This window comes from Nelusetta ayraudi, unplaced genomic scaffold, assembly GCF_046127955.1.
Source record: "Nelusetta ayraudi isolate G7.1 ecotype Tasmania unplaced genomic scaffold, CSIRO-AGI_Nayr_v1 ptg000083l, whole genome shotgun sequence".
Lineage (NCBI taxonomy): Eukaryota > Metazoa > Chordata > Actinopteri > Tetraodontiformes > Monacanthidae > Nelusetta > Nelusetta ayraudi.
The window spans coordinates 29822-55000 of NW_027466133.1; the positions used below are offsets into that span (position 1 = coordinate 29822).

At 48.0% G+C, this 25179-nt stretch overlaps 2 protein-coding genes across 4 annotated transcripts in view; both read right to left on the reverse strand.

Annotated features, from left to right (window-relative positions):
* Positions 1-6694: 6694 nt before the first annotated feature.
* rabgap1 (RAB GTPase activating protein 1) overlaps positions 6695-25179 on the reverse strand; it is a 51066-nt gene continuing 32581 nt past the window's right edge. For all 3 annotated transcript variants that reach the window (XM_076044840.1, XM_076044841.1, XM_076044842.1), the window contains 14 exons: positions 21468-21581; positions 20016-20090; positions 19431-19556; positions 19196-19339; positions 18826-18867; positions 18439-18567; positions 16011-16103; positions 14574-14684; positions 14170-14274; positions 13389-13472; positions 10348-10419; positions 9547-9750; positions 8079-9457; positions 6695-7658 (listed from right to left, as the gene is read on the reverse strand). In XM_076044840.1, the coding sequence (XP_075900955.1) occupies positions 9335-9457; positions 9547-9750; positions 10348-10419; positions 13389-13472; positions 14170-14274; positions 14574-14684; positions 16011-16103; positions 18439-18567; positions 18826-18867; positions 19196-19339; positions 19431-19556; positions 20016-20090; positions 21468-21581 (1422 nt within the window). In that variant the 3' untranslated portion in view covers positions 6695-7658; positions 8079-9334. The remainder of the gene's footprint in view (positions 7659-8078; positions 9458-9546; positions 9751-10347; positions 10420-13388; positions 13473-14169; positions 14275-14573; positions 14685-16010; positions 16104-18438; positions 18568-18825; positions 18868-19195; positions 19340-19430; positions 19557-20015; positions 20091-21467; positions 21582-25179) is intronic.
* Positions 24899-25179, reverse strand: part of LOC142900516 (putative G-protein coupled receptor 21) — a 5596-nt gene continuing 5315 nt past the window's right edge. The window contains exon 1 of the mRNA XM_076044843.1: positions 24899-25179. This exon is cut by the window's right edge and continues 5315 nt beyond it. The gene's annotated coding sequence lies outside the window, so the exon portion shown is untranslated.

Consider the following 25179-nt stretch of genomic DNA (forward strand, 5'->3'; position numbering starts at 1 on the left):
CACCCCCACCTGGCCTGCACCCGTCCAGGTCTTCTTGACCTTGATGGCTATTGGTTGGTTGGTTGGTGGAAGGGGGCGGGGCCCCGCTCAACCCTTCCTCCACGAGCTCCTCTTTCATCCTCCTCCCGTCGTCCTTCGACCTCCAGAGATTCCTGCACACATACACACACACACACACACACACACACACACACACACAAACACACACACAGGGAGGGGGAGGAGCCAACAGGCCACTGGGAGAGACAGCCTGACACAGCTGATGATGATGATGAAGATGAACGTGATGATGACGACAATGAAGATGATGAAGATGATGAAGACGATGATGATGATGATGATGATGGTGATGGTGATGATGATGAAGGTGATGATGTGATGATAATGATGATGATGATGGTGATGATGATGATGATGATGATGATAAGGATGAAGGAGATGATGTGATGATGAACGTGATGATGAAGGCAATGATGATTATAATGATTAAGGTGATGATGATGATGATGATGATGATGAAGGGCTGCAGCTACTGCTGATTTCCAGAAGCGACGCCAGCTGAGCGACTTGTTTTTGTTTATTGCAGACAAAGAATCACCTGCTTGGAAGAAAAAGGAGAAGAAAACAAAGCAAATTTCTCTCTTGGTTGTTTTTTTCATTTCACCTCTGTGCTTTTCCATCCAAATCCCTCCATCTGCTGAGCGACGGCAGGCGTCCAATCACAGCAGCCCGGGACGGAAAAAAATACAAAAACAGCGAGATTCCACATCACTGATGTTCTGTCTCGACCGTCACTGCGGCATCAGTCCAAGGTTGTGATTGACACCTGCGCTCCTCCTCCTCCTCCTCCTCCTCCTCCTCCTCCACCTCCTTCTCCTGCTCCTGCTCCTGCTCCTCCTCCTCCTCCTCCTCCTCCTTCTCTTTCCCCTTCACTTGAGGACGCTGCTTTGCCCTGTGCTAAAAATACAGCACAGACAAACTGTTTGAGTGTTTATATATTTATTTATTTATTTATTTATTTATTTTGCACAAAGCCTGTCAGGATCAATGAACCCTGATGAAGGATCCTGCAAGAAGCCAGCCGATGGTTTCACTCTCCCTCCGCATTGATCGACGCTCTGCAGATGTCGGAGCTGCTGCTGCTGCTGCTGCTGCTGCTGCTGCTGCTGCTGCTGCTGCTGCTGCTGCTGCTGCTGCTGCTGCTTGGTCCCGTTTGTTTGAAGTTGCACTTGTATTACTTGTACTGTAATTCTATTTTTAAACATAAAATCTCAGAGAAGCTCTTAGGGGTGTTTCAGGACGAGGAACCTTTCACTAAGGAGCCTCTGCTTCAGGAATCATAATGTACACACATTCAGCATCATGACACACGTTTTTAATCATATGTTGTTGCTCATGTGATTAGACGGAGCTTTAGACATGCGCTGATTAGACCTCATCCCTAATTAGATGTGCAGTCTAATTAATTTGCAGGACATTATTAAAAATTTAATGCCGCTGAATGTCATTAAGTCTGGCCTAGCCTGGCGGCAAAATAAATACATGAATTGATGAAAAAAAACAAAATAAATCACAACAGCGAGCAGCCAGTGATTCCCCCCGACGCGGCGCTCTAATTGTTAGCATCGTGCTAATTGTGTGAGGCGGCAGAATGTGAGTGTGTGTGTGTGTGTGTGTGACTTAATTGACCGACTCACTTTATTTGTCCCTCTGACTCCAAAAGACACTCACACATCTTGATTTAATCTGTGTTGTTACTTACAACCAGTGGCGCGCTGCGCATTTCATGCCTTGGCCATCAGTGATGTCATTTTCAGAACATATATACTGTATATGTATATGTATACTGTATGTATGTATATATGTAATAAATATGTACATATATAGATATATGTATATAAGGAGGTGGAGAAGGTGTGTCCAAACTTTTGACTGGTAGTGTAAATATAATATGACACTACGGCTTGAGAATCCATAGAGAATCTCACTTAGACATGACATCACCTTTATATAGGGGACCTTGGTGACCTGACAATGTAATGTGTATGTGCAAGTACAGGAATGTGTGTGTGTGTGTGTGTGTGCGTGAACCCTCGGCCCACTCACTCACTCTCACTCTAACGATGTGGATTTGTGGGTACCAGGATGAAAATGAGCGCCGGGATATTTACATCTTTCAGCCTTAATCCACTTTTAATGCGTCCGCGCCTCTTAATTGGCCGCTTTTTTATTTATGAGCCTGGCATGTCGAGCTTTGGAAGGTGTTAATTACAGCTCGCTCTCAGAGAGAGACAGCTGTCAGCGGTACGGGGAGGCCGTGTGTGTGTGTGTGTGTGCGTGCGTGCGTGCATATCTGCAAATGATTGTGTGGCCCTGAGGTTTCAATCACCGACGGGCCAAATAAAGCCAGGAACGACGCAGGACCGGAATGTTGACGTCACAAACACTTTGACGGCGCTCCAACACGCAAAAAGTTCAAAACTGGTTTGTTCACTTCAGGACAGTGGAGACAATTGAGCGATCACGCGTTTGTGTTTGTGTGTGTGTGTGTGTGTGTGTGCGAGGGTGGGGGCGGGGGAGTCAGAGTAGCGTGCAACATGCAAATGACATTAAAAAGCGGAACAACAGACAAGGAACAAAACAACACACTGTAATAAGTAGATAGATAGATAGAAACAAAATACATGACAACAGTAAGACTCTAGTGATTTGCATCATGCTAATTGTGTGCGGCGGCAGAGTGTGTGTGTGTGTGTGTGTGTGTGTGTGTGTGTGTGGATGCCTCTGATCTGCCGCCTCAGACTGGATTCACACCTGCTCAAGATTTCTCTCTCTCTCTCTCTCTCTCGCTCGCTCTCTCTCTCTCACTCCTTCCTCAAGACACTCTGAAGTCTGTCGCCTCCTGCCGCCTCTCGTCTCTGTGGGGGTGACGTCACGTTTCCCGTCACCACCCCCACTACCTCCCCCCTCTCACCTGCTCTTACATTCACTAATCTGCTCAGCTCTTCACCATCAAGCTTTCAGGCCTCCCACTCCAGCACCACCCAGCTTTTAAGGCCCCCCACCCCTCCCTTTTTTTGATATTATCTTCACATTCTCCCCACTGACCCCCCCCCCCCCCACCCCCGACCACCACCACCACCAACCAACCAGCGGCGCTCGTCTCATTAGTCCCTCCACTTTGTGACTCCACCACCACCACCACCCCTTTTTTCACTTCTCCCCGGCGCTATTTTCAGAATAATGGGCATCGTACAGCTCTCAAATCCTGCATCAAAACAGGAAGCGGCAAAAGCAGTAGTAGCAGCAGCAGTAGTAGCAGCAGCAGCAGCAGCAGCAGCAGCAGCAGCAGCAGTAGTAGTAGTAGTAGTAGTACTGCTAGCAATAGTAGTAGTAGCAGTAGCAGTAGTAGCAGCAGTAGTAGTAGTAGCAATAGTAGTAGTAGTAGCAGTAGTAGCAGCAGTAGTAGTAGTAGCAATAGTAGTAGTAGTAGTAGTAGCAGTAGTAGCAGCAGCAGTAGTAGCAGTAGTAATAGTAGTAGCAGTAGCAGTAGTAGTAGTAGTAGTAGTAGTAGTAGCTGTAGTAGTAGTAGCAGCAGTAGTAGTAGTAGCAGTAGTAGTAGCAGTAGCAGTAGCTGTAGTAGTAGCAGTAGCAGCAATAGTAGCAGCAGCAGTAGTAGTAGCTGTAGTAGTAGTAGCAGCAGTAGTAGTAGTAGCAGTAGTAGCAGCAGTAGCAGTAGTAGCAGTAGTAATAGTAGCAGTAGTAGCAGCAGTAGCAGTAGTAGCAGTAGTAATCGTAGTAGCAGTAGCAGCAGTAGTAGTAGTAGCAGTAGTAGTAGCAGTAGCAGTAGCTGTAGTAGTAGCAGCAGTAGCAGTAGCAGTAGCAGTAGTAGTAGTAGCAGTAGCAGTAGCTGCAGCAGTAGCAGTAATAGTAGTAGCAGTAGCAGTAGTAGTAGTAGTAGTAGTAGTAGCAGTAGTAGCAGTAGCAGTAGCTGTAGTAGTAGCAGCAGTAGCAGTAGCAGTAGTAGTAGCTGCAGCAGTAGCAGCAATAGTAGCAGCAGTAGTACCAGCAGCAGTTTCAATCCTTCTTCTTCTCTCCTCAGGTTCCTTCATCTTTTCCCCCTCCGGGTTCGAGTTGCTCTTGATTTTTTTTTCTTCTTTTTGCAGCAGCGCTAAGCTAAAAAGTCGACGCCTGACATTTAAAAGAGGGGGAAATTAGTTTGTGGCCCATTTCCCTCAGAGTTAAATGGTGACCTTTTCCTGCCGTTGCAGTGTGCTGTATCTGAAAGCACACAAATAATTTGTGGAGACGCTGCCGACTTTAGAGGCGCTTGTTAGCGCAGTAGGGGGAACGGTCTGACTCCAGGGACACAGCACGTACGACATCTGTGTCTCCAGATATTATTTCCTGTTTATTTAGTCCCTCGTTCATCTACTGCATAAGTGTCAGACTCTGACCCGGAGGCAATACACAATCACTGCTAGAGCTGGCCCGGCGCTAATACACACCACATGTACTGCTAATACTACTATTTTGGCACGTCAATCAGGATAGGACGTTCACTGAGGGATATTATTATGACTTAATTGGGTTATTGCTGTTATTTTATATACGTATATATATATATATATATATATATATACACACATACATATATATATATATAAAGTGTTGGCACCCCTGGTCTACTGATGGTTCCTGTGATCATCCACCATCATGTCCTTCCACTTGTTCTGCAGCAGCAGCAGCAGCAGCAGCAGCAGCCAGAGAGGAGCGAGCGTCCGACACAATGAGCTCCTGGAATGTCTGCGGCGTTAAGTGGCCTTGTTTGTGGACCACACGTGTCACATGCTTGCGAAGGGACAAGCGCCCAAAGGAAACAAAAGGCACACAGCGTGCCCGAAAATAGCCCCGGCTGGACAGCCAGCCAATCAGGTGTGAGGCAAGGGGGAGGGGCTTCCTTACTGTAAGTGGTATTATTCATTTTGCATTAATTTTTTTTTTTTTTTTTTTTTACTTTTATTGGACCCGGCGGGCAGCGCCGACGCCCACCGACCACCACAGACTTCTTCACAGACTCTAATGAGGTCTTGAGTTCGAAATGTTGTCGAGATCTGTGATGGAGGGAGAAAAAAAGCAGCAAGAAAAAAGACGTGTGGTCGGGATCGATCAGGTGGAAGGCGGGAAAAAAAAACGGCCACACAGTAACAGTAACAACGGCACAAAGTATTTATAGAGTTTTCAGAGAAGCAATAAGAGGCCGAGCACCTGTTCCCCCTAACTATTTACTGAGAGGGACCACCGTGTGTGTGTGTGTGTGTGAGACAGAGCGGCAGATGCAGGAGGACCAACCACAACATCGCAGCTCTGACTTTTTAAATAGATCGACCAGCGTTCAAAAAGGCCAAAGAAGTTTGTTCTTCTGTGATGAAATGTATTTTTTTATCATTTGAAAAAAAAAACTTTACACTTTACTTTTTCTTTCTAGAATCGCTAATTATAATAATAACAATCACGGTTTCATTCCACGGCCGGAGGAAATTACTTCAGAAGATTGAATGACAGATTTTACTGCCTTGCAATACCATCTTTCCAAGGCGTGGGCAAACTATGGCCTGGGGGCAATATGCGGCCAGTTAAACATCTTAATCCGGCCTGCCGAACTTGAAAAAATGAAGTCATAAAATAGCTGTATTTCATCCACGTTTTTCAGTGTTTGAAGAGTCATTTCAAGCTAACAGCTGGATCCTGCAGATCCGCCACTGAAGCTCAGCCAGGAATCAATGATCGTGTTCATCGATCTCCAGCCAGAAGGAAAGCTGGTGGGTGACACAAGTGACCGCAATCAATGCACTCGACCTAATTGGCCTTGGGAGTTGGCGACAAGGTCAGAGGTCAGGGTCACAGTGGGAGGAGGCGGGTTACATGTGACCCGCGAGGAGTTGATTCCATAGTTCTTGGCCACATCAACCAAAGTAAAGTAGGGCAAGATGACAAAGCAAATGAATAAAATAAATCCATGAGAGCATCAGCAGACCTGCACTGGCTGGAACCTCCTGGCATGATGATGATGATGAAGATGATGGTGATGGTGACGGTGCTGACGACGATGACGATGACGGTGGTGGTGGTGATGATGATGATGATGATGATGATGATGATGATGATGATGATGATGATGATGGTGGTGGTGGTGATGGTGATGATGTTGATGTGCTTGATGCTGAACAGTTTGCCAAGCTTGTCTGGCCCCGCCCCCTTCCCAGATCAGCCAATCGGCGTGTTGCTCGATGGGGCTGCACTTGGTGCAGTCAAAGAGGCTGTGATGTGATGTGAGCGCGAAAAATCCAACACTGGCAAAGTTGTCAACCCTCACGATGACTTGTGTGTGTGTGTGCGCGCGCTGGTGCGTGTGTGTGTGTGTGTGTGTGTGTGTGTGTGTTGTGGGATCAGGTGACAGGAAGGATTTCAGGAGGTCGACGTTTGGCTCCCTGTGTCACAAATCAGCGGCGACAAGAGGAATGTTGTCCCCGCTCTGCTGTCGCTGCAGGACGAAGCGAGGGATGAAGATGAGGAAGAGACAGAGGGGGGGGAGATTTCCCAGTGGCCGAGCGACAAATCCCACTCAGCTGATTGGCTCCCGGTTGGTTCCGATCAGGTGGAGCGGATGGAAAAGGAGACAGAAGACACTTCCTGTATGTCGATATCTTTATATTGAAACTGTTGAATTTTACACAATGCATCCTACCACTAGTACAAGTTCCACACGGTGATAATGTTGTTGTTGTTGTTGTCAATGATAAAGGGCTACATTTTGGCATTAAATTAACCAAACAGCAGTTGGACAGAGAAGCAAAAAAAGCAAAACAAAACATGATACAAAACAAAATAATAATTATTAAAATAAAAAAACAACAAAAAAAAAAAACGAAAATCAAAGGTGGCCGTGGGTGGGACTAAGCAGCAGGTGGGCGGGAACAAGTAGGCAACGTTAGAGAGTAAAAAATAAAGGAAACAGAGCATCAACAAAAAAAACAAAACACACCCTTGTTTGTTATTTACAAGCCAGTGCTCTTTAAAGGAGTCATCCCCCCCCCAAAAACCTTTGTGACATCACCGGTCGCCCGGCTCCGCTCCAATCACATTCAGCCACCTGCTCGGCTCAGCTTCAGTTCACTCCAGAGCAGAGCAGCTCCCCCCCCCCCCCCCCCCCCCCCCGGCATCTCACCAATGTCTTAATGCGAGTGACCCCGACCCCCCCCCCCAGAATTCCCCCACATGCCCCTCCCCCCCACCGGGTCGCTCAAACATCTGCTGGTCGTCGACTGAAACCGACTCGTGGGACTCGGAGCGACTGGCGCTGATTGATTTATTCGTTGAGTCCTGAGCCGCCGCCGCCGTCACTGGATACACGTCCAGATGACAAACCGCTCTGGCACTCGGCAACTCGACCCTGACGTGCACACACACACACACACACACACACACACACACACACACACACACACACGCATAGCCTCGTCACTATTTTCGCTCTTTATCGCTTCGCAGACGATCCATCGGCGATGCCGATTCCTCCTTTAAGCCTTTCAGTCTGGGCCTACAGCTCCCATCATGCACTGCTGGACCCCAAATTGTTGCCGCTGGTTTTCACATCCCTGGATGTACTTTCAACACGCCCATTCATCACTACAGACGCTCGTTTATTTGCCGCTTGCTTGTTAAAACCAGCATTTAGCATTTCGCTCCACATGACGGTAGCTTCGCGTGTCAGAGCCCCCCTGGTGGCCGGGTGTGGCTCTGCAAGTTAGAAAAAAAGGTCCCTCTTTTTCAGGGCCATTCCAACGCTTTCAGGGACTCTCCTCCGGTTTTCAAGGTCAGTCAAAGTTCACATAGCAGGACGATGTACCAAAGACTGCAATGCTTCTTGGCTGCCAGCAGGTGTTACCGCTAAGGAACAGGATGTATTGTTCCAGAGGTCTTCCAACCTGCCAGGTGTTTCAAAATAAAACGTCCACTCAGTGTTGTCGGACGCTGATAAAAATGACAAAAAGCGTTTTGTCGACGGCCAAGCGGACTGGTGGGAGGGGCGGGGGGTCAAAGGTCAGTGGCTGCTGTAGCGAAGGAGGCGGGCTTTAATGGCGGCGACTCGGAGCGACGGTGGTTCTTTGGATTTTCCCACCCCCCATAATTTTTGTTTGGAGTGATGTCGGTGGTTTTGCCCGGTTCAGAACTTTTTGTTTGTTAGTTTGTTTTCATAAAGTATCTTTGTGCAGCAAACCGAACAAACCTCAAAGACGTTTAAAAAACACGAACAAAATTAAAAAACAAACAAACAAAAAAACACAAGTGTGCGGTGAATCTTCGCACAATGACACTTTTCAAAAACAACAAAATTATAAAACTTGGTTTTAGGGAGGGAAAATGTTGGGAACCTCCTTGTGTGTCTTGAGGGCTCCGGGGGGCTCTTGGCCACCAGGAAGTGGTCCGATCCGGGGGTGGGGGTAAAGGGGACGCTCGCTCCGCAGTGCTCCGCCTTCCTCTGGCACTTCCTCTTTCTGTTCTTTTATACACACGCATTGTGTAACGTCGCTGTTTCAGGTACGAACACTCACGCGCACGCACACACACACACACACACACACACACACACACACACACACACACACACACACACACACACGCGCCTCCTTACTTTACTTGAACACATTCATAGAAAAAAAACGACAAACAAACTAGTTTTGTTCAATGGAAATCAGGGAGGAGGAAGAAGAAAAAAGGCGCCTCAGCTTTCGTACCTACAACATTGTAACGGCGGGAGGGGGGGGACTGATGGGTTCTCGGGGTTGGGGGGGTGGAGGGGGAGGAACGGGTGAGGGAGGGGCGGAGTGTTTCAAATCCCCATCCTGTCAGGTCACTTCCTGCGCAGGCGTCCGCAACTTCCTCCTCATCAGCAGTACGACGACGGACAGTGATCACCAAGCTTCTCCTTCTTCTTCTCCTCCTCCTCTGTTTGACCAGTGGAAGCACATTGTCTGTTGTCGGAGAGTTTGGATTGCAAGGGGTGGGGGTGGGGGTCAGGTCAAGGGTCACTGACACCCCCCCACCCCATCCCCACCCCCCACTAGCACCACCAGCCTGGTGGGCGGGGTCGTTAGGTCGGGAGACACGAGGACATTTAACTCACACTTTTTGTTTTTCGTTCGTTCGTTTGTTGGTTTTTATAGTCAAGGTCGTCCAAGGTCGTGACCCTGGCAGCGGGGGGAGGGGTCAGGGGGGCGGCGGCGGTGGTGGGGGGTTAGATTAGTCATCCACCTCTGCCGGCCGGGCCAGGTCAGGCCGTCTCCTTGCCCTGGGTGCCGGTGACCGTCTTGATGGAGCTGAGCGTCCGGTTGAACCAGGTCTTCTTGGCGGCCTGGACCTCGTTGAGGGCCAGACCCAGGTGGTGCTCCAGGTCCTGGAGGGGGGAGGTGGGCAAACACACAGGTCAACCCACACGGCCGTCTCAACCACACATTTCGAGGGTGGTCATGGGGGAAACCGTACCTGGATCTTGCACTCGGCCTCCACCAGCTGCAGCTTGGTCTGCGCCAGCTCCAGCTCCATCTCCCTCAGCTGGTTCTTCAGGTCCTCCTTCTCCTCGTCCGGCTCCTCGCTGCCCCCTGCTGGCGCCGCGCCGCCCGCGCCGGCCCGCACACGGCCCTCTTTGTTGAACAGGCCGCCGCACTTCTCGCAGCCCTCCACCTTGGCCTGGGGAGAGGGGGACGGGGGGGTTGGGGGGGGCATAGGTCACAGAGGTCAAAGGTCAGGCAGAGAGAGAGAAAGAGGAGAGACGTTGCGTTTCTATTACCCCTAGAATTGCGAAAAACCCGTGAAAAACCTCTTAAATATCGCTAAAAGATTTTGACGCTCGAATGAGGTGGTTTTTCAGACATGAAAAAAGTGTCATGGAAAAACGTTTTTCCGCATTTACACGTCGTCACCGGACATCGAAGTCGAGGTGTTTCCATTACGAGTTTTTTATTGCGATGTTTCGGTGTTGCGCAACTCTAGGGAGAATTGAAACGCAGCTAGTGTGGAAACAGACCCTCTGTGGCCGCCCCTCCAGGCCCCGCCCACTTTCTAATGACACTATTAACGCTCAATTACGCAGCGTGTAAAAGACACACACATGGATCCATACACACATGCACACACACATACACATACATCAGTCTGTAATTACACCCCACTGCAGGTCCTGGCTGTTAATCCACAGCCAGTTTGAGTGCAGACAGCTGCTGATGGAAGAGTGTGTCAGCTCCGTGCGTGCCTGTGTGTGTGTGTGTGTGTGTGTGTGTGTCTCACCCTGATTCTCTCCAGCTCTCCTCTGTTGGCCGTCTGCTGCTTCTCCAGCCGTTCGCTCAGCTGGGAGCAGATCTGGAAATAGAAGGAAGAACAGGAAGAGTCTTTAAAAAAAATTAAAAAAAAATAATAATTTAAAAAAAATTCCAACAGAAACGCCCGTTGCCCCCTGGTGGATGTCTCCAGTACTGTTGCCCGACGCCTCACCCCTAAATTTTCTTAGTTTTACAGCAACGGCTGTCAAAATTTTGCACGATGATGGTTTTTGCTGGTATTTAGTTTTAACGATAAGCTGATGAATCATCGTGTTAACTGTTTGGGAAAAGACGCAAGTGGTGCTAAAGCTAACATTTTATTTCTTGATTAATGAGATAATTACACCTTGATAGATGCATTCCCTTCTGCTCTTCTGATATATTCTGAAACAGAGGCAGTTTAAACTGACACACACGGACAGTTTGTACCTTCTTCACGCACACATGAACACACACACACACACACACACGAACACACACACACACACACACACACACACACACACACACACACACACACACACACACACACACAGAGCAAAGCAAGGAATCGATGCGATGTGACTCATCCCTGCCACCTGTGTGAACACTAACACCAACACACCAACACCTCGCCGAGCCCACCGTGGCGTTCACACCCCCCCGCCCCTCTATACATCTCTCTCTCACCCGGCCTTCTTTTTTTCTCCTCCCACACCTGTTTGGTCTCCTTTGCTGCTCATCACTTCCTGATCTCTCCGACACTGCGACTCATCTCCTCCTCTCGGCGCCGCTCCGACACACACACACACACACACACACACAATCACACAAAACCAAAGCAACCGGCTTTAACTGTGCGGTGAATCTTCGCACGATGTTGCTTTTCATAATTTAACAGCATCGTCTGGAATTCAACATCACAGCCCCAGTGGCGGTCCGCGGTACTGCGGCTAAACTTCTTCTGTTTCTCAGTGTTGGACAGGGCAACTGCTCGGCCAGTCAGTGGCAGTCTCACGGACTTAAAGGTCCAATAAAGGCTTAGACAGACATGCCTACATGTACATACACACTCTCTCCTACACACACACCACACGTTTGCAGTCACTTTTCATCACGTCTGGGGTTTCGGAGACTGTGGTCTCTTTGCGTTGATTCAAATTCAGAATAAATGTTTCCTGCAGCTCTGACGTTCAGGCTGCTTCCCGTTTCCTCCAGCAAACAATCAACAATCCCGGGCTTCATTTCAAACAACGTCCCCACTCAATAATTCATCGTGGCCTCGGTCTAAACGTCGCCACCTGTTGTAAAGTGGTAAAACACGTAAAAAAAACTCGGAGTTCAGCTCCGAGTTTGGCTGGTTGGCTGGTTGGCTGGTTGGCTGATCGATGAGAGGTCACAGTATTATCTGAGCTCCAGCTAGCGTGAGCGCGGCGGCATTACAGAGGCTCAGGAGGGATTTGCATGTCGCTATACGGGCGGCTCTTAGCTTCGGGTGCTAACAGCCGGGCTGGAGGAGCAATTAGCACACAAAGCTCGTTTGGCTCTAATCCTGCAAATGGAAGAAAAAAAAAGGGGGGGGGGAACTTGGCGTCCGCGGCGGCTATGCAGGGAGGATAATAATCATATATACACTACCAGTCAAAATATTTTTCATCTTTACAACTTTCTACACTGAGACATCAAATATATGAGCAACATATATACATATACAACAAAGAAAAACATGTTAAATAACTCTAAATATGCTTTTTATGAAAGGTGGATATTTTGAAGAAATTCAATATAAAACATGTTTGAGTTATTTTACACTTTTATTGTTTCCTACATAATTCCATGTGTTCATACGTAGTTTCGATGCCTTCAGCGAGAAACTGCAATGTCAATAGTCATGAGAAGGAAAGAAAAGACATTAAATTCATTGGCTGTGTCCAAACTTTTGACTGGTAGTGTGTTTGTTTTTTAAAAGTCTCTATTTAAAGAATACTCAAAGCCAAGTGAGCTATTTTTGATGCCTTCCTCGTCCTGTCGGTCCCCTGAGACCGAGCGCACACTTTCTCTCCATCCGTCAACTCTTCCTCCCCGTCGCAGGGAATAAAAAGGGACTTTTATTTATTTTTGCCAAATTCCCTCTTTCACGAGTTCTAATCCGAGCACCTTGTAGTTTGCCGTCTGCCTCGGCCGCTAATAAACACGGAGCCGTCAGATCTCGGACAGCCTCTGACAGCGAGCGCCGTCTTCAGCGTCCTGCGCTGCCGCCGCCGTATTTTTAGACTCAGGTGAAGCGGAGGTCTGCCTCTAAGAAAAAAAAAGAAAAAAGGGGAGGGGGGGGGGGGGGGGCTCGCTATTTCCGTCTGCCACCACAAGGAGTGGGAGGAGGAGGAGGAGGAGGGACAGCGGCGGTGTTGCATAATGTCTCAAGATGAGAGCGGCGGCGGCGGCGGATCTGAGCAGGTTTATATTTAAGTGCGGCGGCAGCAGCAGATCTGAAAGGATGAAAATTCAGCGAAAGACGGATTCAGAGAGACAGCGAGTCAAAATAAGCTGCGCGGCTCAGAGTTCAACTCGGGGACAAGCACGAAAAAAACAAAAAAACAAAAAAAACCCACACACATCCAAATTCCCTTCTGTCTTCTTCTTCATCTATTAATGGCACCGTTACAGGACGTTCGAATGACCATGGATGTATTGTAAGAACTGGATACCGGACTGGCAATATGGCGGCGCCAATTTTCCCCAGTGGCCACTCCAGGTACTGCAGCAAAAAAAATCCCATAGGCCCAAAAGGCCCAAATATATCATTTGAGTTACAGAGGCACGATTATTTTCCCCAGTGGCCACTCGAGGTACTGCAGGTCAAAAAATTAACCGCGGTCAATGAAAAGCATTTTCTTCTTTGTCCCCATCCACAGAGATTTCACGAAATGTGTGTTTCATCCATCCACGCGGTCTGCACTTTCACTTTTTATTCTCCAATCTGTTTTTCTGCTGAAACGGAGACATTAAATACGAGACATAAAGACGCCGTACCTGTTTATACTCCCCGATGATGGAGCCGTTCTTCTTGATCTCCGACTCGGATTTGTCCAGCTCTCGCCTGCACATCTCCTTCAGCTGTGGAGCCACACACACACACACACACACACACACACACAGGTAGTGTTAGAGTTAGTCCCCAGAGGCCCTGTGAAGGCTGTGACATGTTGAGAAGATGGGTGGGGGTGAGGGGGAGGGTAGTGGGGGCGGAGCCACAACCTTCACACGAACACGAGTGTCACTCAGGGTCACAGCGACACACACACACACACACACACACACACACACACACACTGGGATGTCTGGCTGTGACACGGAGAGGAACAGATGGCTGCGGGTCTCATTGCGACTCTTCATGCAGAAGAGACGCTGGAGCTCCTCCTCCATCACCTCCTCCTGCTCCTGCGACCTCCTGAGGTCACATCTTGTTTCTAGCAACACTGCATTTGAGAGAGCGACACGTCTCGCAGACGCGGATGCCCGGTAGCGGCAGAATATTTTTAGCAACAGTGGTCAGGGGGTCAGGGGTCACCGATTCAACTGAAGTCAAATTAGACAAATTAACATGTGGAGACCTTCAGTATTTCTCACAGGTCCTTCTACAGGCTGGACTGGTCCACAGTCATTTCTACGACAGTGGTGTTTGCTGTTGTGTAAAACGTCCGTGTGCAGACGATACAGTCTTCAAATTCACACGCAGAGGTTTAAAGAGGCAACAGACAGAGACAGTCAGACAGACAGACAGACAGATGGGGGGGCGGGTTGGAGAGGTGACCTGTGCAGACTCCTCCTCCAGGCGCCGCTTCTCGTCCTCAGAGTCCACCAGCTTCTGTTTGGTCAGCAGCAGCTCTTTGTTCAGGGCGTCTGCCTTCTCCTCAGCCTGACACACACACACACACACACACACACACACACACACACACACACACACACACACACACAGATAACAGAGCCAATGTCATGCAAAGTTAGACTTGCCCTACTTGGTCCTTTGCAGCTTCTGCCGTTTTAAGGTCAAACAAGAAAACACATTAACTGCTTCCCTCTCGCACACAACACAGCCACAAAAAAAACAAATAAATCAAAAAACTTTTGTTGCACAAATTCCTGACCTTCTCGTTACGCTTTAACAGTGCGTGTGAGACTGTGTGTGTGTGTGCGTGTGTGTGCGTGCCTTACATTGTCGAGGTCCTTGCGCAGGGCGATCTTGCTGCTGACCAGTTCATGCGCCAGGTCGTCGTTCTCCTGCTCCAGACGCATGTTGGCCTCCTGCAGCCGACGGTTCTCCCGCTGGGCGCCGCAAGAGGAGGTGGAGGAGGAGGGGGAGGAGGTAAAGAGGAAGGAAGGAAGGAAGGGCGTTAGGAGAGAGAAGCCTCAGTGTTGCTGCTTGTGCACTTTCTGCACTGTGAGCCTGTAAAAGTGGCACAAGCTCAGCTGAGGCTGGACTAATGTTTAACGTGATGTGTGGAATATTCTCAGAGTGTTGACAGACAGACAGACAGACAGACAGACACTCAGCAGCAGCAGCAGCGTCAGAGACAGAAGCCAGCGTTTCCAGCTGGACCGCCAGGATTGTAGCTCAGAAATCAGAAAAGTTTGTTATTTTTTTCTTCTGTCCAATCAGCATTCTTTAAGTTGTGACAAAACAAGGAAGTAAGTGGCTGAAGTGAAAGAAAACAAAAAAAACAAAAAAACAAAGGAAGACCAAGGCCAAATACAGGAAGTGACTGCGAGCCTCGCTGCGACACAACTACGAGAAGAGCAAAGATCAGCAACTCTGAGGAAAAGACGACTTCGCTTCGCTTTAAACTTTGCGAAACTCTCGACCGGCTGAGGTGAGAATTGAGTTAAATGCTGAAAAACATTGAAAACTTGTGACTGACACGACTAAAATGCAATTGTGTTAGTCAATTTCTCTCTGAGACGGACGCAACCGCCAAGCGATCCGAGCTAACTGAGCTAACTGAGCTGCGTGCAACAACCGCACTTTCGCCACTGGGTGTCGCAGCGTTGCACGCGGTCTCTGACCGGTTTTTGCTGTCGCCGGCATCAGAAGTCACAGACACTTTATGGAAACCGGCTGAACCAGTCGCACGGTGTCGTTCCCTCCGTGCTTTTTAACAAAGTCAGATCAGCCGCTCGCTCTGGTTATTCTCTCCGGCGACGGCGGCGACCTCGACGCTCGCTCGTCCTCCCTAAATACTAAACACAAACATCTCGACACGCCTCTCTGACACCTTAACAAACGATATTTGCTCCTCGGGGGCAACCCCCCCCCCACCACCCTCTCACTCCCCCCAGGAGCCGCTGAAATTGATGATGTGCTGCTGCTGCTGCTGCTCTCCTGCAACCTGTTACCACGCCGATGACTTATGGCGCATACACTTAATGGCCTTTTTTTTTTTTGCGGTGCCCGGCAGTTTTTCTTTGGCCCAATGAGGACTGTCAAGGTCTGCACGCGCTCACAGCCACAGAGATTTATTCCCCTGCAGGAGGTGCAGCCGCGGCCGGACGCTTTACAATGCGCAGTGCAACAAAATAGACCTTAATCAGAATGTGGCTTGTGTTATTCAAGTGTGTGTGTGTGTGTGTGTGTGTGTGTGTGTGTGTGTGTACCTCGTAGCGCTCGATGGGCGCCTCCTGCTGCTCCTGCTGCTCCCGGATGGTGTGGTACTCCTTCTCAAACTTCTTCAGCTTCTTCTGGCTGATCTGAGGTCAGTGAGGGCAACAAGCAACAAGGGCACTGGATTTTGTATAACCAACCATCAGACGCTGGTTGTCGTGGGAAAAATCTTAAGACCTAGGAGTTAGAATATATACATATGCACGGACATGTGTATATATATGTATATGTATATACATATATATACATACACATATATAATAGATATATATATATATGCACATACACATATACATATTAATACATATTAATCCATCACACACTGAGCGGAAGAAGAAAGGGGACTTTATTGAGAGTCAGCAGGCTTTTTTTAATTATTATTATTTATTTATTTTTGCCAAGTGGTGTCCTCTTGCTGCTGAGTCAGTCGGGGAGGCAGTCAGGTCTTCATTTCTACATTATTTATCACACGTCAGACGCAAAATTGAAATTTTATTTAAAAAAAAGCCAGCTTCCGATTTTGCCGACTGAACGATTAAAAACGTTTCGGATCTTGAAAAGAGGCAATAAAAAAAAATGCTGCAAGCCCCAAGCTTTGGTCAGTTTAAAATGAGCTCCTGAAATGATTTGATCAGTCAGAGACAAACTAACTCACTCTCAGTTGCGCTTTGAGACGACTGAGAGGAGGACGCTGCTCCGAGGAGCCCTGCCAAGTGTGTGTGTGTGTGTGTGTGTGTGTGTGTGTGTGTGTGTGTGTGTGTGTGTGTGTTTTGATACGTGTACTAATTTGTCAATGGGAGACTGATGACAGGAGGAAGTTTGAGATGCTCAACAAAAATAAGGTCGGCCGTGTACCAGTTGGGTTCTGCCGCCAGCTGGAAATGTGTTCACCGCACTACAGGACAGAATTAAAAAAGTATGACAGACGCCTCTACTTTAAGTATTTGGAAGCACTTTTAAAACAAAGGCAGTTACCACCAGAGGACGCTGCATCGGTGTCACAACAAGCACCCTTTTCACATTTAAAAAAAGTTTTCACATTTATCTGCAGACAGAACATCAGCAGCAACTGTTTGGGTCCAACAGATCAGCACACGGCTGTTACGCATGTCGTCCACCAGACAGCGGTCTCACGCTGCTGAGAGCAGTAATTAATGTCTGTCCTCAATGGATGAGAGCCTCAGAGGAGTTGGAACGCCTTCTCAGCCACACAGATCCTGAACCTGGTCCTGAATGTTGGATCTTGGTCCTGGACCTGGACCTGCATATGGTCCTGGACTTGGACTTGGACTTGGACTTGGTCTTGGACTTGGTCTTGGACTTGGTCTTGGACCAGGACCTGGCCCTCTATCGGCATTTGTAGCTGGACTTAGACTTGGACATAGTACTGGAATTGGACTTGGACTTGGACATGGTCCTGGACTTGGACATGGTCCTGGACCTGGTCCTTTACCTTTACCTCTACCTGGACTTGGACATGGACATAGTCCTAAGTCCAAATCCTAGTTCCTAGACCAGAACCTGAAACCTGGACCTGTAACTGGTCCTGGACTTGGACTTGGACAAGATCCTTTCCCTGTACCTGGTCCTGTACCTGCAATTGTACTTGGACATGGTGCTAGACCAGGACCTGTACCTGTACCTGTGCCTAGTCCCGGACTTGGACATGGTCCGGGACCTGGCTCCTGGTGTGAACACACCCTGCTAGCCAGGACCCAAGTGAGCCACTTGATTCAAGTAGCCAGCGACCCATAGAGATCTGAGGGTCCAATCAGAGCGCAGTGCGAAAAACAGCGGCTAATCCGCTCTGTTAATCCCACTTTCTAATGACATCCAAGCTCCAGATTAGCCTTCCTCCACTCGGGTCTGACTGGCAGCGCCGGCGCGGCAGCAGGAAGTCACGAAAGGTCGTCGGTCAGAACAAACCACTTCTTGGAACGACGCGTTTGCGGCCAAAAGCAGCTGGACGCCAGCTTCGGCGCGCTGAGCGAGTCAAAAGAGGATCACAGAAACGCCATGTTGTGATGAAACATATAAATATAAATAATCGTACAACCCTATTGGCCGCAGCGTCTCTGGGACGGTGTCTGTCAGAGAGCTGCTCTGTTTGTCCTCCTGGCCTTGTAAAGTAAACTTACGCTCAAAGTCAGATCCTCAAAACTGGGCCAAGCTGTTCTAAACAGATCGGGCACAGGTGTGAGTGTGCACAAAACTGGGACGCAAAAAAAGAAAAAGAAGAAAGATCCTCCTGGATCTTTCAGACTCAATTAAAGGTCCAACACTGCCCTCTAGTGGTATTTCAACAGCAGCAAGGCTGCACCGAGTATTTTACCATTTACTGCATTCAAACTCTTGCTAGTTTAAATGTGTTACGGTGTGGAGTTGTGAAGGACAGGCAGGCAGGTGTAGCCGTGAGCTCACCTTCATGCTGCAGGCCAGCTCCATCAGCTTCTTGGCGTTCTCCTCGGAGCGGTACCGCTTGGGGACGGGCACACGGAAGAACTTGAGGGCGCCCTCGAAATCAGCCTGGATCAGATCGTCTTTTGATGTCTGTCGGTGACAAGGGGAGGGAGGGGGTTGGGGGTGGGGGGTTGTCAAGTATGGGTTGGGTTGGTGGGGTCACGTGACACACACACACACAACACAAACGACCAATTGTCAAAAGACAAAGCTGGTGCTGTTGGAAGAGTCACATGTTCTCCGCTTTCCCACAAATCAGCGGGATTTTTTTGTTTGCATGTGGAATGGAAGTTCTGCTGTGTGTGTGTGTGTGTGTGTGTGTGTGTGTGTGTGTGTGTGTGTCCTTACCTTTAGCAGTGCCAGGGCTACATTAAAGATCACACTGATGCCCTGCAAAACAAAAGACACCATTTCACTCACTGACTGAGATTCTTTTTTCTTTTCCGTTAAATTCGACTTTGATTTGCAATTTGTACTGTGATGGAATAATAGCTTTAAAGAATCCTTTCCCCCCCCCCAATAATTTCACATAATGATAGCATGCAGCAGCCAAACATGGTCGATTATACACTACCAGTCAAAACTTTGGACAAACGTTTCTCATGCAATTTTTAAAAAATCTTTACAACTTTCTACACAGCAGCAGATAAATACTGAAGACATCAAACACATGATCAAGATATATGTAATTATGTAGCAAAGACAAAACGGCACCCACCTCGCAGAGCAGCAGGTCGATGATGTGGAAGACCATGTAGAGCGGGAACTTGGCTGTGAAGAGGGTGAGGAACCACTGGGAGGCGTACATGTGCGCCTCCAGACCCACGTTGAGGAAGTGGGTGTACAGATCCGGGATGTATTCCTGTTGGGAGGGAAGGAGCACACAAGTCAGATAAGGAAGCGTGTTGAAACAAATAAATCAACATGAAAAAAACATCAGAATGGAGACACACCTGCATGAGTCTCTCAAGCTGGAAAAACTTGCAGTGCAGATCCTCAAAGTTCTGCTTGAAAAGGTCCCTGAGCCCGTAATCGAACATGATCTTGACCAGCACGCTGAAGGCCTGCTCCTCCGGCATCTGGGGAAATTATGACTCTTATTACTATTGTTGTTATTAATATTCCCAGTCTAACATTATGGATGGTGCTGCAGTCCAGACGTGTGGCTTATGGCCACAACAAGTGACTTACAAGAGTTTAAAGACAAGAGATTCATTGATTTTCATTGATTTTCTTTCTTCTTAACTGAAAAGAAACTAACAGCAGTTACCCACTAGATGGCAGCGCTGCTTCAGCTCAAATATGTAAAAAGCCTTGGCCGTTATAAACACAGTCCACATTATTTATGCCAATTTAAAGCCATGCAGGCTGTCACCCTGCACCTGGTAGTTTTTATTTCTTATTCATTTATTTTAAACCGACTTCCGACACAGACGATTTGATGCAGGCGGCATTCCGCGGATACTGATGTCAGCGGCAGAGACCAAACAGACTCGTTCCAGGGAGGGGAGCGTTGGACGTCGCTGATATGTACTCACGTGCAGCAGCAGCACGGCGGCCAGGAAGGACTGACCCTGGCAGTAGCCGATCTCCTCGTCGTAGACCGAGTAGGCCTGCAGGGGCGACACAGACAGCAGCAGCAGCAGCAGCAGCAGCAGGTGTTTACAGGGAGCCGCAAAACAAAACCGACAGCTTAAAGTCTCACACATTATTTTTCATTCTGCTCTGGTGCTCCATTCTTCTTTTCATTGCTCCACATAACACATTGTTTGTTAAAAAAAAAAACACAAAAAAAAAAACGGTAATTTAGTCAAAGTGCAGGTAGGACTAAACAAAATCTAACTAAAAAAAAAAATCTAAAATAACTTAGAGTATCTAACTGGAATCTGTGCAGCTTCCAGGTGGAACTTGTGAAAAAATTGACTGCAGTCTAAAAAAAAACTTGATTTCTCTTGTGTGTGAGGGAGGCAGCGAGTCTGGGTGGAGGAAGTGGCCCAGTGAGCCACAAACACAAATAACCAGCCGGTCAAACGGACAAGGTGCCGATCAATCAGCGTGCCCGAGGCGGAGGAAGGGAGGTGTGGGCGGGTGGGGGGTCCCTGTGAATAATTCAAACGCACCAGAGGAGCTGCTTTGTCTGGGAGGGAGATGGATGTCGTGCGCCTGAGTCGTGCATAATGGATGGGACGCCGGCAAAAATGTTTGGCCGGCGATTATAGAGCTATAGGTAGAAATGTGCTCATGTCACAGATGAGAGAGAGAGAGAGAGAGATAGAGAGAGAGAGAGAGAGAGAGAGAGAGAGAGAGAGAGAGAGGAAGTGTGTGTGTGTGTGTTTGATCCCAAAACTCGCTCCTTCTTCCCCGACAGTCTGTGAACTCGCTGAACCCCCAAAATTAAAAGTTAATTACACTTAATTTCCACGCCCCTGCTGACCACCAGGGGGCGGTGGCGGCACTCTCTAATTGGACGGCGTCCTGGCAGGGAAGAAAATGCAGCGACACTTGAACCTGAGTCGTGCCGCCTGCCGCTCTTAATTTTCTACTTGATGATGACAGTAGCTGCGTTTCTATTAACCCTAGAATTGCGGGGAAAAAAACTAAATATCGCAATAAAAAACTGGTCATGGGAACACCTAAACCTCGAAACACCTCCCAAATATGGCTAAAAGGTTTTTAGGCTCACATTAGGTGGTTTGTCAGACTTATCGATATAGAGCTATATGTGTCATGGAAATACTTTTCCGCATTTACACGTCAGCGGACGTGACCAGCTCACGACAAATCGCCGCTCCGAAACGCACACTGTTTTGTGCATCTGTCTTCCTCAATGTGGGGTCTCGCGGGACGAGATTTTACGAGAATGACGGCTTATGCGCTTCGCACCATTCAATGGACACACCTGCAAATCGCAATTGCACTTTGTCAAAATTTTAGAAATCTCACAATTTTATTTTACAAAAGGAAACACAGCTGGAGAGTTGCCGTCTCACCTTGCAGATCTTGTAGAGGGAGTCCTGCCCATCTCCTCCAGTGTCTTTGAAGTAGTCGTGAGCCGGGAATGTCCTGTTGATGTCCCTGGTGATGGCGCTGTCCTGCGGGGACTCCTGACAGAAACACAAACACACACACACAAAAATGTTACCTGAGGCTGCTTTTTTTTTTTTTTTTTTTCTAAAGAAATGCAAATTTTTTCATCCCTCCTGCTGGTCTCGGCAGGATGTTGTACTAAAAAATGAATAAATAAATAAACACTGGTGTTCCTTCCAGTGTTATGAAACATTCCGCTGAGTCGCACAGATTTCGGGTCAAAATTCCCCGAAATCTCAATTTTGAAAAGATCCAGACAGGATCATTTTCAGAAAGTAAAAAAAAAAAAAAGATGGGGCAGAACAGGAAAACTCGGCCTCCTTCATTGAGAAAGATGCTGAGCTGCTGTTACAACCTGCAGGCGGGTAAGGAACATGATTGAAAACGACGTTGAGTGGATGGAAGTGGCCGTCCAATCAGTTTTCACTTTATATTTTGTCATAAACAATATCTGTCTGATCTTTTTTAAGAAAGGAAAGCAAAAGATAAAGGGGAAGGAGAAGAAGACGACGAAGACGAAGAAGAAGAAGAAGAAGAAGAAGAAGAAGAAGAAGAAGAAGAAGAAGAAGAAGAAGAAGAAATCATTTGAGCTTGTTATTTTCATTTAACTCCTCGGCTGTGGAGCTAATTTTACCTCGGACAACTCTCTGTTACCATGGAGGCCCTCCAGGGTTTCGGCTCCAACTTCCACAGAGGAAGGGAGTAAAAAAAAAAGAAGGCAAGAGAACAAATTCAGGGCGAAATTGTTCTGAGAAAAATACATAAAAACAAGTGACTAAGCTTAACTTGGGACTGGAAACATTTCTTCAAGTCTTTCAATACCAAGACAAAAGACAAAAAAGTTTTCTGATGCAGCGGAACTAAAACCATTTAATTTGTTTAAGCAAAAGATCTTTTTCCAAACTGTGTCGTGAATCTCTGAGGAAAATCCATACCAATCAGTTGATGGCACATTTCAGTTCTGAACGTAAACTTGGGCAAAACAAGAAACGATATTGAACTTTTCCCGTCTCAAAGCCACGGCGCACACAACAGGGATTTAGTTTCTTCTTCTTTTTTTTGTTTTGCCGTTGCTGATGAGAAGGAGGCAGAGCCACGGCAGGCCAGCGTGAATGGCTCATTACGGCGGGCGCGACCGTCTCTCAGCGGGCGATAAGGATCCGTGTTTACACAAGCGCCACTTTGGTGCCACTTATCAGAACGAGTGCTGAGAGCTCCCGACAAAAGAAGAGAGCCAATCAGCTTCCTCCGCCGAGCCCCTCCCCCGCTCCCGCTCCCGGGTGGCGGCCAGCTAGCGTGACACGGGAGAGGAAGCGCTTCCACCGTCTTGTGCTGCGGGACGGGAGCGTGTTGACGGACCGCCAGGGGGGGTGTGGGGGGGGGGGGGCGAGAAACAGGAAATGGAGACCGAAAAAAGCTGGTGCTGAAAATTGTGGAAGTCAGCCCTGCGTGATGTCACAAAGGGAACCACACCCGCCAGAGCAGCGTTGGCCCCGCCCTCTCAATGCCGCCTTGTTTTACTCCCCCTTTCGAAAATGTACGGAAAGTGGCTGCAAACAGAAGGCTAAATATGCTGGACAGCTCCATAAAATCCTCAATAAAATCCCATAAAATGATTTTGTCTGTGTCTGAAATAACTGATTTTTGCCATTTTAAATGTTCTGCACGTTTCTAGCTTCACTACAATGCTCTTCAAAGCGTCCCAAACACTGAAGGATGCTGCTGCTGCTGCTGCTGTTGCTTCCTGGGAAAGTTTGTGTTTGTGTGTTTTATTTCGAAAACGCTGAGCAACAGAGTTTCTTTAAATAGCTGCCGGTTTGTTGTCTGGGACAATCAACTAGAGAGAATAAAGTGAGCGACAACAAATCCAGCAGCAGCAGCAGCAGCTTCCTCCTCAGCACCGAGTGTGCAGCAAAATAACAATAAAAAAGAGGGAGGAGGGGGGAAAAAAAAAATGTTGCTGTTGCTTCCTTCAGGGAGCTGAAGGTCGAGCAGCTTCCGATTTTCTGCCGCCTGTTTTTCTCTCCGACTCGGCTGAACGGCTGAGGTGGTGCCTGCTGAAAAGATGCTGCTGCTCGATTTTCCATCTCAAGGACGCAGGTCCACCGGCACCGTCAAAGAAATCTTTTCATTTTCCTGCATCGCTCATGACTGAACTTCACCTCAGCGTCTTCGACGTGAAAGCGCCAAACCACCTGCTGCGCCGCCACCGGTGCGCCGCGTCATTAAATCTTAATGGCCCGTCCGTCTACTGGCCTACTTTTTTTTGGGAGAAGGGAGGGGGGGCACTCTGCATCGGACCATTTCTGCACGGGTAGAAGCGGGTGAAAGCAAATATGTGACAGCAAAGGCAACATCTGCCCGACAACAACGGTTTGCAGCAGGCCCTGTGTGTGTGTGTGTGTGTGTGTGTGTGTGTGTGTGTGTGTGTGTGTGTGTGTGTGTGTGTGTGTGCGCGTGTGTGTGTGCGTGCAAATATCGACGGTTCATGAAATGGGCTTCTTTCTACACAATCCATGCCAAAGAATTTGGTGAACGATCGGATGGGGCAGAGAAAAATAAAATAAACCCTCGCTTGAATTTCTGACCTTTATCGGGGTTTTTTTAAACGACTTAAAGACCACAAGTGAAAAATCTACAATACAACGATTTGCTATGAATCGTGTTTCAGGTCACAGTTGTCCTGTCAGCCGTTTTAAAAGGCATTTATTTTTGTATTGCAGTCTATGGGAAAAATGCTTTATGGACCCATGGCATTTTTTTCGCTGCAGTACCTCGAGTTGCCACTGGGAAAAATCGGCGCACCGCTATATTGCCAGTCTGGTATTCATTTCTTATAATACATCCATGGCGACGCCCCGTCGTCCTCTCTCTCTCTCTCTCACCAACACACGGCCGAGTTCGGCTCGGCATTCCATCTCGGCAGAGGGGAACGACACCGAGTTTGAGGAACGCATCGGAAACAACGCCACCGTGCGGAGTCACACTGACTTCCTGAACACAGACGAACAACACGTGTTGTGTCAAACTGCGAGTCGTCCGTTAAAAGAAAACTCCTGCTGAGGGTCTTTGGGGAGGCGGGAGGGAAAAAAAACGCCTCAGAAAAACGCTCCGTCACGAGCCGGGGCCATTAGCCTCGGGTCCGGCGTGGCCCATTTACAGCAGCAGAATACAAAATTTAAAAAAAAGGACGGAGGGACGGGGAGGGCTGACGCAGATTAAAAAGGCCGATAAGGAAGGAGCTCTGAGTGCCAGTCTGAACCGGATCGGCTCGTTAATTATTCCACATATTCTCCGTCTGAAGGTGCACAGGAAGGAAAAAAAAGGCTCTCAGTTCCGCTTCAATATGTTTCATTTATTTATTCATTTTACTTATTCATTTTTTAACCCCTCCGTTCGGGGTTTAATTGTACAGCAAGATAAAGTCAAGACATTTACGTCTATTTACATTTACAGTAGAAGATTGTTTTTCTTCCGAATTGCACAAGAAGTGTGATTACAGAGACAGAAGAAGAAGAAGAAGACGAGGACGAAGATGAGGTGTTATTGTCTTCACTGCCGTGCAGGCAAACATTTTAGATGTGTTGTTGATTTTTTTGTTTCTCAACGCACGTA